This window comes from Lissotriton vulgaris, chromosome 7, assembly GCF_964263255.1.
Source record: "Lissotriton vulgaris chromosome 7, aLisVul1.2, whole genome shotgun sequence".
NCBI lineage: Eukaryota > Metazoa > Chordata > Amphibia > Caudata > Salamandridae > Lissotriton > Lissotriton vulgaris.
In genome coordinates, this window is record NC_141695.1 from 640,513,722 (window position 1) to 640,528,828 (window position 15,107).

At 44.6% G+C, this 15,107-nt stretch overlaps 1 protein-coding gene across 1 annotated transcript in view; it reads left to right on the plus strand.

The window, feature by feature from the left end:
- CACNA1G (calcium voltage-gated channel subunit alpha1 G) overlaps positions 1-15,107 on the plus strand; it is a 787,437-nt gene that overhangs the window by 381,135 nt on the left and 391,195 nt on the right. The window contains exon 11 of the mRNA XM_086930846.1: positions 11,816-11,930. Within this exon, the coding sequence (XP_086786972.1) occupies positions 11,816-11,930 (115 nt within the window). The remainder of the gene's footprint in view (positions 1-11,815; positions 11,931-15,107) is intronic.

Below are 15,107 nucleotides of genomic sequence, written 5' to 3' on the forward strand. Positions count from 1 at the left end.
AAATTACACCAGAGTTTTTAAAATATTGCCCATGCCTGCCTGTTACCCAAGAGCAGGAATGAGTTGGGGTGACCAATGCAGTTTTTCAATCCTACTGAGCTTGCGCAATCAGAAAGCTCACTCTACTCACTTTGACAAAAGCATGGGAATTAGCAAAGGCTTTATTTTTTTATAAATCATTTAAGGTACCCAATTAGGAGTTGGTAGTAGTACCGCACAAGATCTTACTATCCACTTCTGGAGCTGGGAAGATGGCCTACTAAGTTACTCGCTTAGTAGTGATGTATGTGAGGGCTGCACAGACAAGTGTTCGAATCCCGATGGGACCAAACTATCCTTTCATTCTTCTGAAGTCCATGTGCTAATAGAGATACTTATTACCCACAACCCTGCAAATGGTCAAATCCTTAGTACTAAGTAGAATATACAAACATTTGGTGGGGAGAAAAATAGGTGATAATGGTGGCAGGTAACATTTTCTCCATACTTTTTGACTATCAATTCTCATGGAACCTGTTAGGTGGTGTTACTATGGCTAAGTTTTCTCCCTATGTGAAGATTTTTGATTCAGGTTGACAAACAAAATCTGTTCAAAACCCCCAATTAATCATGTTTTTAGTTTTTGTATTGAGCACTTTTATGATTCATTGAATCGTAATAAAGTTGATATTGAATTGACAAAATGGTCAAATCCATAGCATTAAGTAGAATATGCAAACATTTGGTGGGGAGAATAACTGTTAATGGTGGCAGGCCAAATGTTTTATTCTTTCTATAGGTGAGGGCGGATGGCAGCTCATTCGCAGGTTTTCTTTCTGTAGTGGTGCAGAGTAATATGAGGAAGACGGGAAAGGGTGAAAGGCAAAATACATTATTGTTTCTTAGCGTTGGACAGAGCAACAAGCGAGGTGGATTAGGGTTTCGAGACAGCCAGGGGTTTTTATTCCAGTTAACTGGGGAAGGAGCTAAAAGCAGAGTTGGGAACGGTGACAAGACAACAGTCTATGTGCATTTTATTGGCGTAAGTAGTCATGGGGTGGAGGGGGAAGTAGGCAGAAGATGCCAGACTTATTCGATATGGCCCCCATCTTCCTTTATTTCTCACACTATGGGGACATTCCAGAGAGAGGAAAGAGTTCTAGGGGTGCACACAAGATGACATTGTGACTAGGATAGTAATCTCGACATCTTGGTGTTTTCCATCTTGGATTTCAGAGTGTGGCGGAAATAAAGTAACCCGTAACTCATTGTGTCTGCAGATTGAAAACCTAGGTAAATGATCCTTATTCGGCTGGTTTGTCAACTATTTATGTAAGCCTTTCTTGAATCAATAGTGATGCCATATCACTTTGATTAGTAAAATACTAATGCTGGAGATAATAAATCACTTACTTACATCAATTGTTATTTCCAAAGGGGATCTGGTTCTCTCGATCCACAGTGCCTCCATGTACCTGTGACAATATTTCCATCTGCACTTCCATGCACATAGTAGTTTTATGTCCCAAATTCTCTGTCCATCGGCATTAATATTTAAGCCCTATATTATCTGCATTTGGTTTTAACCAGATTAAACCTGTCTATCTACTCCTACAGGTTTTGGCTACACCCAAACTGTGTTTTTTAGTTTCACACTTTTGGTCTGAGGTTTAAGCATTATTTGCTAGATATTTATTTGTCTGTGTTAGGAATGCTCTGTTAAAATGTTTTCCTTCCTTTATATATTTTTTATGCTTCTGCTTTTTAGGTTTCGCCTGACGTAGCACTGCGCAGCAGTGTTCGCGCAGGCGAAATCTTTTGAGAATCAGTATGGGGCTTTGTCCCGCCTCTCTGTTCCATTGGCTAGCTCCATGAATGGAGGCTAGCCATTGGAACAGAGATGTGTCAGTCATTGCCCCAGCAGATTCATGGGCGTTCCTGCGATTTTTACTCATCCCGCCCCTTTGCGAACATCATTGCGGCGGTGGGCGGTGTTTTTTTTTTTTTTAATGTTTGTTTTGGTCATTTCTCCGAAGATGGCAGCCCGGCAGTAGCTTACTTGAGAAGCTCTGCAGTGCTGTCTTGAACCAGCGTGTGCCAGTTCCCGCCCCCCCTCCCGCTGTCTGTGTGCCCGTTCCCGCCCCCCTCCCGCTATTCGTGTGCCCGTTCCCGCCACCCTCCCGCTGTTCGTGTGCCCGTTCCCACCCCCCCTCCCGCTGTTCGTGTGCCCATTCCCACCCCCCCTCCTGCTGTTCGTGTGCCCAATCCCGCCCCCCCACCCTGCTGTCCGTGTGCCCGTTCCCGCCCCCCCCTCCCGCTATCATGGCACCTTGGCTTGTTTTTGTGTGTGTTAGAATCTTCAGATTATGCTGCAGATGATGGAGTATGTGGCAAATCCGTATCCATATTCCTGCGGAAAATGCTGTGGTCGCAGAATCGAGCTGGCTCTATCGAAGTTCTTTCTAGTAACATGGAATCTGCCCTGACCGTCTATCGCTTCACTTTACACTTTGTGATCCTCGTGGTTTGCAGTCCGACTTGTCTAAACTGTCCCGGAAGTTGGTTTAGTCTTCCTCTGTCTCCCTCCCTACCAGGATTAGTGCCTGTCACACCCTGCCCGTCACGCACCCCCGCCTAGTTCAGCATGCTGCGGACACCCTTCCACCCCTCCGTAGGGTCGCGCTCTCCCGCTCCTGAGGGGAGTCTGGTGTTGTGTTCGTGCACAGGGTGGAGTCACGTGTCTTTGGCCCACTCCCAGCCTCTCCCGAGGAACGGAGCACGCAGCTCTCTAATAAGAGCTGCTGGGAGTCTTCGGTAGCAAACACTACAGCTGGGCATTCCCACAGATGGGGGAAACGTCCAGGAACGTAACGTCTATTATTTATTAAACTAAAAAGCCTCCATCTAAAGTAGTATTTTTTTAAAGTCACGTTATTAGCATTTGGAGAATACACTGTCAATGTGTGGCACCGCAGCACTTCCGGAGTACGGATTCTATACATACGGATTTGTTATTTTTTTATCTGCATATTGTGTGTGGCCAGTGTAGATTGGTTTGTTCATGGTTTTGTTTAATCTTGGTCTGTATTAGTGACAAATATAAAGTTTCCGACCTGGATGTAAACATACTATATTTGAATGCTTGTGACAAAATGGCTTTGCCGTTTATTTGGTGGGGGTGACATGGCTGCCTTCAGCACTATGGACAGGTGCAGCACCGAGACTGGGACTGCACAGCGCTTGGTGCACACGCACATTCAAGGCCACTTCCAATAGGTGGGCACCTGTGTACTTGTCGCTCTGCTTACTACCCCTGACAAGGTGTGATTGGGTGGATGGAGTCAGTGGATGAATGGAGTTGAGTGGTGGCTAGGTGGATGGACTTAGTGGGTGGATGAAGTGTGTGTGTGTGTGTGTGTGTGTCTGTAGCTGTGTGTGTGTCTGTGTATGTGGCTCTGTGTATGTGTGTGTGGCTCTGTGTGTGTGTGGCTCTGTGTGTGGCTCTGTAGGTGTGTATGTGTGTGGGACTCTGTGTGGGTCTGTGTGTGGCATTTGCGAGATATTAAGCTATTGGCATTGTAAATGACAGTAGTTAAACAAGAAATAGGTTCTGTTGGGTAAGACAGATTATTTGAACTATGCTCCTAGATGCAAATGAAAACAAATCGGCTCTCTGATACAGGGAATAGTGTTTAGTGAGAAATCAATGCTCAAAACACAGAACAACAAAGTCATAAGGTCAAAGTATTGTATTATACATATTAATACATGGTTGCTTCTATACAAATCCGAATTACTTCATTTGTGGATTGATTATGAGTACATAACAAGACCGTCATATAAATTTGTGACTTTTTGTGAGGAAGTGCTCAGTGAACGTGATGATATATACAGTGTGGGGAAATGAATCTATACAGGTGTATATATAAGTACAGTTCAAGTTTGGTCAGAAGATGGTTTGATCTCAACCAAGGATTCCTATAATTTCTGTGAGAATCCTGGTGATTCTGAACCTATGGATTCGTCGACGTTTCGACCCTAGTGTGCCCCTGTAGGTGGTCATGGCGGGTCTTTCTCAAGACAGGAGGGGAAGGGCAGTTTCAAGATCAAAGCAGGGGTTCCTCAGGTTGATCTTGTATGGCTCAATGGCCTGTCGCATCTATCGTGTTGAACCAGCGGTTGGAGGCTCTCGAGAGCCAAACTTGAACTGAAATTGTATATACACCTGTATAGATTCATTTCCCCACACTGTATATATCATCACGTTCACTGAGCACTTCCTCACAAAAAGTCACAAATTTATATGACGGTCTTGTTAGGTACTCATAATCAATCCGCGAATGAAGTAATTCGGATTTGTATAGAAGCAACCATGTATTAATATGTATAATACAATACTTTGACCTTATGACTTTGTTGTTCTGTGTTTTGAGCATTGATTTCTCACTTAACACTAGTCCCTGTATCAGAGAGCTGATTTGTTTTCATTTGCATCTAGGAGCATAGTTAAAATAATCTGTCTTACCCAACAGAACCAATTTCTTGTTTAACTATTAAATACCCAGGTTCTGAGGGACACCGGGTGACCCCTTTTTGTAAATCATTGTAAATGACAGTGCCATTTATTTATCTGTTTTCAAAGCCAACACATAAATAAAAATGTTGTCATTTACAATGCCAATAGCTCTAACCTTTTCAAAGGCGAGACCGTTGCATTGTAAATGCTTGTTCTACAATGACACATCGAAGAGGTAGACTCAAGTTTACTTCCTAGGAAGAGGGGCCCCTGCAGTTTGCTGAGTCTGGCTGCTGACGGATGCGCTCTGTGGCTGGCCTTCTGGAGAGACATGAACATAAAAGAGGGTCTAGCAGTCTGACAGTGAGCAGGCAGGGATAGCATGAGATACAGAGCCTGACGGGGAGGCAGCCGAGCGGAGTGAGCAGAGCTCCTTGCCTGCCCTGTGAAAGACAAGCTGTAGACTGCAGTCTTGAGAAGAGAGATTAAAAAGGATGCATGTAGGAACACAAGAACTCAAGGCATGTCAAACTCCTACTGCCCGCCATGCACGAGACAAGACAATGCAGCTCCCACGCATTGTTCTCCAACCAACAGCAACGCCTGCCTAACCAACAACAAAGCCTGTCTATGAATATGCAACGGCCTAAGTTTCCTGGAGTGAATGTTGTGGTTTTCTTAGGATGATATTGCATCCTCATATGTACTGTTCAGTTTATGTATGAAATATTAATATTTATTAATGATATTAGTTTAACCTTCATGTTCTCTATGAATCATTTAATTGATGTCAAAGGTTAATAAAAAGTGGACTCCACACTAGATGTTGTCTATTATGAGCCCATTGTTTAGCCAGGAATCTACTTAATGAAATATTGAGACACCAGGGAGTTTTTATACACGAGCTCCAGTTTTTAACAGTTTCAAAACGAGGATGACTTCAGTTACATTAGGAGAAGAAGCCTTAAAATTCAGGGACTTATGTACGAGTCCCTTGTAACATTTTGTGAGACTCCAGCAGCGCAAATTACAGATTATTATCTATGAGTTCAGGTAGAGCACATCACTGGGGTGTCTTACTCTGCCCTCTGGAGGCGTTCCATGGGCATTGCAGTGTATTTTCCCATGCAACACCCATGGATTTTGATGCTTGGAAAGCGCCAAATCCATACGCCTCCCTAGGTGAGGTGTAACTAAAAGACATATCTTTATTTCTCCTCATTTTACCTCTTTCTATGTGTGCTGCACTTTGCAGCATACATGGAAAGAGGGAACGCCTCTTAGGATTGTTTTTGTGTAGGAAAGTGCCCCTGCCTGCACAACAACACTCCTGCCGACAACACATGCACCCTTCCACTATTGCGCAAGGGTGCCTGCTTTGGCACTAGGCTGCTGAAACGGCACCATCGCAGGGGTAAAGGACAGGAATGCACTGTATTCCATAAATACAGTCCATTTCTACCCTTTTCACTTTGGCTTGGGGCAGCACATCAAGGTGACTTTGTCCTCTGCCATACAACACATACCTGTAAATGAGGGCCTCAGTGCCTAAAAATTTAGAATTTGTTCCATTTTTTGTGAACGGCTAAACGAGTCCTTCTTAAAGTTAAAGGAGTAAATGAGTTGTTTGACAATGAAAACAGGAATTTAACGCCACATAAAGCGCCAACGGACTTCTTATGCCTTCCAGTTTTCAACTCTCTGAACGAAACTGGGTAAAACAATCGATCTGATAATTCAAAGTACAAATCTAGGCACAATAAGAATATACAAGGAAACAACTGTAGTAAATATGGTCAGCAGCCAGTGGAAGAACTGCAAGTGCTTAGTTAACAGTCTGCAATCTCTGGCCTAATTCCTTATATGTTTAGTCATTTAATTAGCGTTTTCTGGATATACAACATCTTATAAGTGCTTAATTGGAATTTTAGCCAAGAGCAAAGGCACACAGCGACAAAGACTCGCAAGCACATTGAAGTGGGTGCCGCTGGTTGAAGGCCATGCAAATATTAGAATTACAAGAGCCACATTTTGTAAATTATCACCCATATTCTCAAAAAAGTAAAAATGTGCCCCTTGTATGAGTGCTGACGATCCTGTATGGGACTGCATCATCGTCATCTCGCCCACAGCTCTAGGACATCTAACATTGGTTCGCGAAGTCTGCATTTCAGGGGGTTGCTGCGAAGACCCTCAGGGTCTGCCCATAGTGTTGGGGAGTGAGCCACACGCACCGGTATCCTTCTGCATCAAATTTGTGGACCCTGAGTTTCTCAGGGCTGGTCTCGGGGCAGATCATAGATTTATGGTTTTAAGACTACCCCTTGGGTGGCTAACCCCTGTTGTTTTCTATATTTATTGTGCTAGTCTAATTTCTTTACAGAAAGGTGTGTATTGTGCCAGGTGTCAGCGTTCCACTGGCCCCAGCTGCTCATTCTCACCAGTATCTGCTACCTCTCAGCAGGCTTCCATTTGTTTCCTATAGTGAGACATATATCACACCCCAGGGAGAACCCGCCATGAAAATGATGCTTTTCCACAAAATGTTCCTCATTGCCTTTATTTGCCTTGTACTGTGTTGTACTGTAGATTGTCTTCACTGTCTTACATTCATATGCAGACCCATATGCCTAGTGGGGATGCCCCCAGAATGTTGTTTGCCTGCACCCCTCATCATGGCTTGAAAGGCAGATAGAGGGTGCATTTGTGGGAGCATTCCTAGGGTGCAATGGGCTGCACATTCCTCCTAGGTACACTCTAGCTAGCTGCACTAGTGTAATCTGGCTCAGCCGGCCCTCCCGGTTTGCAATGTTATGTTGTACGAAGTGGCAAAAAGAAACATGTGCAGCTGCGCAAGTCAGCCGCTGTGCACCTTTTCATGTCAGCATGGAAAATAATGATCACAGCTCCTACTGCTGTTAACCTTCTTTGTGCTCCAGTGCCCAGTAAATGAGCAGAACAGGCCCTCTGGGCCACGGGTATATTGACAAACTGATAGAGTCATCTCAGAATGTGTGCTGGTCTCCTTTGGGATGTCAGCTCCGCTTAAATCTGCTCACAGGCTCCAGAGATGGCTGTATAAACCCCAATTGTGGTTTCTTTTTTAGAATACAAGATTAGGAAGGTTACTTTTCATATCATTAAGTTGGACAGGAGAGTGGCAGGGAAACCTAGGACCACATGTATGAACACATTTTCCCATAGACACAGAATGGGTAAAACCCTTTGATAATCTGGCACCAAGTTTAACGGATGTTCCGGGGAGCCTTCATGCCAGGGTGCTTTAGCATGATGAAATGAAAAATACATTTATAAAAGTGCACCAGGGCTCGAGTCGGGGTACCACGCAGGTGGACGGCATCCCCCCACTTATTTTACCGGGTGGACGCTGTCCCCCCTGCCAAACAGCTGGACTTCACTCTTTGGCCTCTGTGGGACGAGATCGGAGCTCACAGCACGCTGCTCACGCGCTAGCTTCTCCGATGCAATCGCATCTAAGGGGTGAGCGAGGGGAGGCAATGGGCCCGATGGTGCAAACCACATTTCGTGACGTCACTGCCGGCTGTGACGTCACTTCCGGTGACGGCGTCCCCCCACTTCTTTTTTTAGGACTTGTGCCCTGAAGTGCACTACTACACTAAGGTGTCTAGGTGCTGCTGCTTAGCAAGGAGAAGAAAAGAAAACATAAGTAGAACAAAGTAGATCCCCCAAAAGTGAATCATAGTTTGAAAAGCCAGATTTTGCAGAAGGAAAGTAAATCCCAAGTTAGCTCTCCTGACCTTCGAAATGACAAGATTGAATGCTGTGGAAGAACGCAGAGATCTGCTCGGGACATAATGTTGAAAACGCTGTTTGTAGTCGGGTGCCGAGTCATGCAGGGCTATAAGAGCAATACAGAGGGCTCTGAATTCAATCCTTCTCTTAACGGGTACCAATGTAGGAGGGGAGGGGCATAGGATACAGAATGGTATTTGAGAATAAGCAAAAGCAGCCGGGAAGCTGCATTTTGTAAGATCTGCAGTTTGTTTTAAAATCTTTTCCGAATATTGGTAAAGAGTGCACTGCAGTAATCAACTTTCGACATCTCCGAATTAATTAGTTGAGATGGAAGCGGTCATTGTCCACTATGAGTTCAGCTACTGGCCAGTGGGATCAGCACTGTGGGTGCTTCGGGCACCTTCATTGCACTCACAAGTAAGCAAGCCCTTTGCTTTCTCTTATGAGATGTGTGCACTCATCCAGCCTAAGTAATCAAATGAAGAAACCAAGAGCACAGCCCATTGCCTGGCACCACACACTGAGCACCCTGGTTAGGTCGCACGTGCACTATCAGTCAGTTGTCGCCTGTCACCCTTTAAGGAGCCAAGACTGAAGGCTTCCCCAGCTTTAAATGGGGACACCCAGTGCCAGTGCAATCCCAGCAGTTGCCTTGGCTGCATGTGTAGCAGCCATTTCAGAGTATTTTTGAGACTCGGCTCCAACAACGTTTGTGGAGGCCCTACTTGGTTTCTGAACACTAGGGAAAGAGAAAACAGAGGGCCATATTATCAAGCAAGGGCGATACATTATCGCCGCTTTTATCGGCAGGAAACTGCCGATGTGAATTCCCATAGAAGCCCAGGTTCTGGTGTTAACCTGGGCTTCTATGGGAATTCACAAGGGCATATTATCAAGCCCATTATCGCCGATTTAGCAGCAGTTTCCTGCCGATTAAAAGCGGCGATAATGTATCGCCCTTGCTTGATAATATGGCCCACAGTTCTTACCACCACCCATTGGTGTTGCCACTTGCACAAAGGATCAGGTCAGGCCTACTGTTTACTTATTTTGATACATGTTGATAGAGGATCATGTGTCGAAAGAACCATGGGGCCTAGAAAAAGAACCAATGCTACCTTCTCCCGTGTGGTTGCCTGACTTGATAGTCTTGGACTGGTGATTTTCCATCTGTCTTTAAGGGATGAAGGGGCATATTAGCAACGGACGGCGATAAATAACACAAAGCGCCATTAGCGCTTTTGAATTTATAGCCCTGTCGCTGGAATTTATCGCCCTGTTAGCGCGTTATTAACAACGCGTTTCTCCAGGGCGATGTAAATTCCAGCAATAGTGGGGAAATCGCCATTTTGCAGGGAACATTGCTGTTTTTCCAGGGTTGTTCCCTGCAAAAGGCGATATGCTTGATGATACGACCCTGTGGTCGTAACACAAGAATCCACCCCCCTATGTTTTTTATGTTTGAAAGCTTTATTAATTCCATGGCTGCTAGAGCAATTCCCGCTGGGTGCTGAAATATTCAGAAACCCATGCTCCATGACGAGCTCAGCTCGTCATGAGTGTATGAGAGGTGTACATCATGACGAGCTGAGCTCGTCATGAGCGTCGAAGGTGTTAATATACTTAAATAAACAAGGACAAAAGGAACTGTATGCAGAATATACAAAAGCAAGAAGATTATAACATTCCTAATGTCAAGAATCAATACATAAGCATTTTATAAGTTTTAAAGAGAGGGGAGGGAGAGGAAAGAAGAAAGAAAAAGAAAGAAGGAATAAGACAGAGAAAAGAAGAACAGAAAAGAAAAAAGAAAAAGAGCAGAAGAAAAACTCAGGAAAGGAGAATATGAGAAGGAAATATGACATAGCTGTATGCTATAAATATGCAACAAATTGATGAAGTATAATATACAGGAAAATAACCTGATAGAAATATATCAATATATACCAAATAAATGTGTAGATTGTTAATGGAATTAAATAGAGAATAAACATAACAATAAATCTGATTCATACACATGAAGAGAAAATAGTAGCGGGGAAAAAAAAATTCAGGGTGGTTTAAAATTCTCAGATGTGGTGGAAGAGGGACGATTCTTGACAGCAGATTGATCCAAGTAAATAGTTAACGGGAGCCAATAAAGTTCCACATTACGAGGGGGCTTGGAGGAGAAAGCAAAGGAAACATCTAATCTGTGAAAATGGCAAAGGGAGTTCCACCAATGTTGCAAAGAGACCTTTGTGAGAACTTTCCAGCTAGAGGAGATATGTTGAAAGCAAAGAGCAAGCATAAGATCAAAAAGATCAGCAGAATGAGGGGGTAAGGTGAGGCACCCCCCTATGTTAAACATACATGAGTCAGGATTTTAGCAGACGTTAGTTTTTGGCAAAAACAGCGGTTTTCGCCCCAAAACTAACGTCTGCTAAAATGCGTGGGCTGCCTTGTAAATATTGCGATGTGCACATCAGCAATATTTTACAGGTTGTACTTCCCAGTGACGCCCACTTTGCATCTCATTAGAGATTCAAAGTGAGGCGTCAGGAAAAAGGGGGCTAACATGCGCTACTGCATGTTAGCATCCCCTTGTAGATAGGGCGCTAATATTATCTCCACTTTTTTGGCTTTTAAAGCCAAAAAAGAGGAGATAAGGCACTTGTAAGTATGCCCCGAAGTTTGTAATTAAGTCTACCTGTGGTAAATGGCCCAAAGGTTCAGTGCAAACTGCCTTGCCTCACCATAAAGGCCTCTCTGTCATATAAACCATTAGTAGCCAGCATACTCTACATCTCTCAGGAGTTTTTGTATACAGTGCATGTTCCATAGTCAAAAATATGTATTCCATAAATATATATTCCATGATGTGCATGGAGGATGTTCCCCGTGCAAACTTGGGAATCCTCATCATTTCCACTTGCTTTTTATACAGAAAGGATAAAAAAGCCAGTTCTGTAAAGAAAAAATGTGTGGCAGGCACAAAATATGTTAGATTTAATCTCCACTGGTGTTGTACTTTACGTAATACCTCCCGTGAGCGACTAACTTGTTTGCAGTGCCCTAAGTTCCTGTCTCTACAGAGAGCATTGCAGCAGACAAGGATCAGTTCCAGAAGTAAATAAGCATTGGCAATGCCAATCGGTCTTGCTTAGCTTCACATAAAAGTGACTCCAATTGTCATTGCTTGTGCTTGTACACAGTAGTCAGTGAAAATAGTTGTATTATTGTCATCATTTCTGATGCAGTTTTCCCATTGACCACTAGGTGTTATTTAAAACGGAGCTCTGTTTGCAATGGTAGGTAAAAAAAAAACACCAAATTCAGCATGCCATGCACCCGCAATTCTCGCTGATTCCCAAAACCTGGATATTTTACAATTGTTTTTGTTATATGAATCTACAGTTTGAATACTAGCAAGTGGGTCCTCCTCCGGTGGGTGGCCTTGTTAATTTACCCATGAATTATCATAAGGGGTTGTATATTGTGCTACAGGGCATTCAGTGACCAATGTGTTCTCTTGTAAACCTGTCTTCTCTTGTCTTGCTGCAGCATTTTAGGCATGCATCTCTTCGGTTGTAAGTTTGCGTCGGAGAAAGACGGGGACACCTTGCCAGACAGAAAGAACTTCGACTCGCTACTCTGGGCCACGGTCACGGTCTTTCAGGTACATACCTCACCTTCATGTGCTAAACGATACTGCTTTAGTTCCTTAATATGACACATGATTGAAATGCAAGCCTGAGGCAAATTACCTTGCTTTTAATCATTTTTGAAATTGTAAAATATGTGTCAAAAATGAGCTTTGTACCAAACTTACACTATGAAGTGCAGTGTGTAATATGCAAGAGAGAGCATTACAGAAACCTGCGATATAAGGGATTCATATTTGTTATTCATTTATTTATTGAGGAGTTTTTTGTGTTGGATACTTCAGCGCAGAGTACAGCTCGAAATAAAGACAGTGGAAGCGTTGAAGTCCAATCATCTTTAGGTGATGCGCTCTGTCAGATGATGCTCATGTGCTACCATCAATCCTCTGGTCTAGTCAGCTCCGCCCTAGGAGTTTCCTGAACTTGGACATGATGGACGGAGAGCTGAAACTTTCCAGACACTCACCCCCAGTCACAGATCTGGAATGAATTTATCATCGTTCTTTAGCTCACATTGCTACCCCAGTTCAGACCCAGCTATATGCAAATCAGACTTGGACCTGTGCCTCATGGAAACAGTCCAGCCTGAGCTGCCAAGGTCTTCCCTGGACCAGAAACAAGCATCCTGGCTTCAGCATTGTGGAGACAAAACCCCTTGTCTGTAAGTCTACACTTTCTCCATCTCTGTCAATGCCAAAAGATGCGCATCTGCCTTTAGATGCCCACCAGACAATGAAAAGTTGACAATGAAATGCTATTTTAAAGGCTCTTGTTGGCTCTTGATGGTCTAAAACTACAGCTGATATTGCAGCTTAGCTTGCAGCCGGCTGCAGGTGTCAAATATATGCCTTTTATATGCACTAAAATGGATAAATGAGAGATGAAACATCTAAGTCTAATAACTTTCAATGTTGTTGATTATGAAAGATTAAACAATGTATTCCACTTGTAGACTTACAGTAACTGGTTTATTGTTGATTTTACAATTGATACATGGGAAGCTCCTCCATGGCACCTCCTAAAACCATCTGCTATGCTACACCTCAGTTACGAAAGTCAAATAATATTATTTCAACATTTGGGATGGGCTTCCACCTTGGTAAATACGAAGGCTCTAAGGAAATAGAAGATATTGTATACCCCAAAGGCTATAAATCTATCCATATGTCCACAATCCTAAATTGAGAAACCCTCAAGAGGCTCCAAGCACAAGGACAACAAAGTAAAGTTGAAGAGATGAAGAGGAAACACTGCCTTGAAGCCCAGGTTCCATTAAGGAGAAGGTTTTCACGCAGGCCACTTTTTCCATAGTTAGGTTAGGTTCCACTTGGAGATTGGATTCAGGTAAGTTGTTTCTACACAGAGTCTTTGCCTGCTCTGAATGCATTGCTAGAAGCTAAACTATTGGCTAGCTGCCCTATCTGAACATTTCAAGGTTTTGTTATCTGAAGTTCCTTATAACTTATATTTTTGGCTATATTTGAGGCTTTCTTAATCCAAGGAACCAAAACAACGGCATCTCCAGTGTTCTCTTGCAATACGGTTGGTGGCCCTTGGGACAGGAGAAATGCTAACAAGTTAACGAGTTTTCCTCCCGTATTTTCCCATAGTCTCCTCTTTGTCCTCATTACCTATGTCCTGGTTGGTGGCAGCCTTTTTATTGTTTTGGAATGCAGTGGCTACTCCCAGGGGAGCATCTTTTCTTGACATTCGGACAATGTGCTCAGTTCTTTCTATGGTAATGATTGCAATACTCATTCCAAAAATTAGTAAGAGTGCCAGTACAGAAGTGATTGTCAATCAATCAATTAATCAGAGTACTTGTAAAGCACGCTACTTACCCGTGAGGGTCTCAAGACGCTGAGGGGGGGTGGTGCAGCTACTGCTCGAAGAGCCAGGTCTTGAGGAGTCTTCTGAAGGCGAGTAGGTCTTGGGTCTGCCGTAGGTGGGTAGGGAGGGTGTTCCAGGTCTTGGCAGCGAGGTAGGAGAAGGATCTGTTGCCGGAGGTTGTTCGTTGGATGCGGGAGACAGCGGCGAGGGTGAGGCTGGTGGAGCGGAGCTGGCGGGTGGGGGTGTAGAAGCTGAGTCTGCTGTTCAGGTAGGCAGGTCTGGCGTTATGGAGTGCTTTGTGTGCGTGGGTGAGGAGCTTGAAGGTGATCCTCTTGTCGACGGGGAGCCAGTGTAGGTCTCTAAGGTGGGGGGTGATGTGGCTGCGGCGGGGACGTTGACAATCAGTCGGGCTGAGGTGTTTTGGATGTGTTGTAGTCATCGTAGGTGTTTGGCTGGGATTCCTGCGTAGAGTGCGTTACCATAGTCCAGTCTGCTGCTGACGAGGGCCTGTGTCACCGTTCTTCTTGTTTAGGACGGGATCCACTTGTAGATCCTGTGGAGCATGCGGAGGGTGTTGTAGCAGGAGGAGGAGACGGCGTTGACCTGTTTAGACATGGAGAGGGAGGAGTCGAGGATGAATCCTAGGTTGCGTGCATGGTCGTGGGTGTCGGTGCTGTTCCCAGTGTGGTCGGCCACCAGGAGTCGTCCCAGACTGAGAGGGTGGGTCTGAGGATAAGTACCTCCGTCTTGTCCGAGTTCACCTTCAGACGGCTGTTCCTCATCCAGTCGGCGACAGACTTCATTCCCTCGTGGAGGTTGGTTTTGGCGGTGTGCGGGTCCTTGGAAAGGGAGAGGATGAGCTGGGTGTCGTCGGCGTAGGAGATGATGTTGAGGTCATGTTGGCGGGCCACTTGTGCGAGGGGGGCCATGTAGATGTTGAACAGCGTCGGGCTGAGGGATGAGCCCTGGGGGATGCTGCAGGTGATGTCGGTGGACTCAGATCGGAAGGGCGGGAGGTGGACGCTCTGGGTTCTGCCGGAGAGGAAGAACGTGGTCCAGTCAAGGGCCTTCTCTTGGATTCCGGCTTCTAGGAGGCGTGTCTTTAGAGTGCGATGGCAGACCGTGTCAAAGGTGGCTGACAGGTTCAGGAGGATGAAAAATTGCCGTAAAAAAATATTATTCCTTTTTTGTTGCTCCTGGTTCATTTCTTGGTTTAGTGCTGTCACTGATTCACCTGGCATGCTTCCGTCTGAAACATCACTTTCACTGATATCATTGATCACCGCTGGTATCACTGTTTTCCCAATTGCTCCCCTCTCTTTGTTTTCAAATAAGTGATCATACTTTCTGTGAAATGTCAG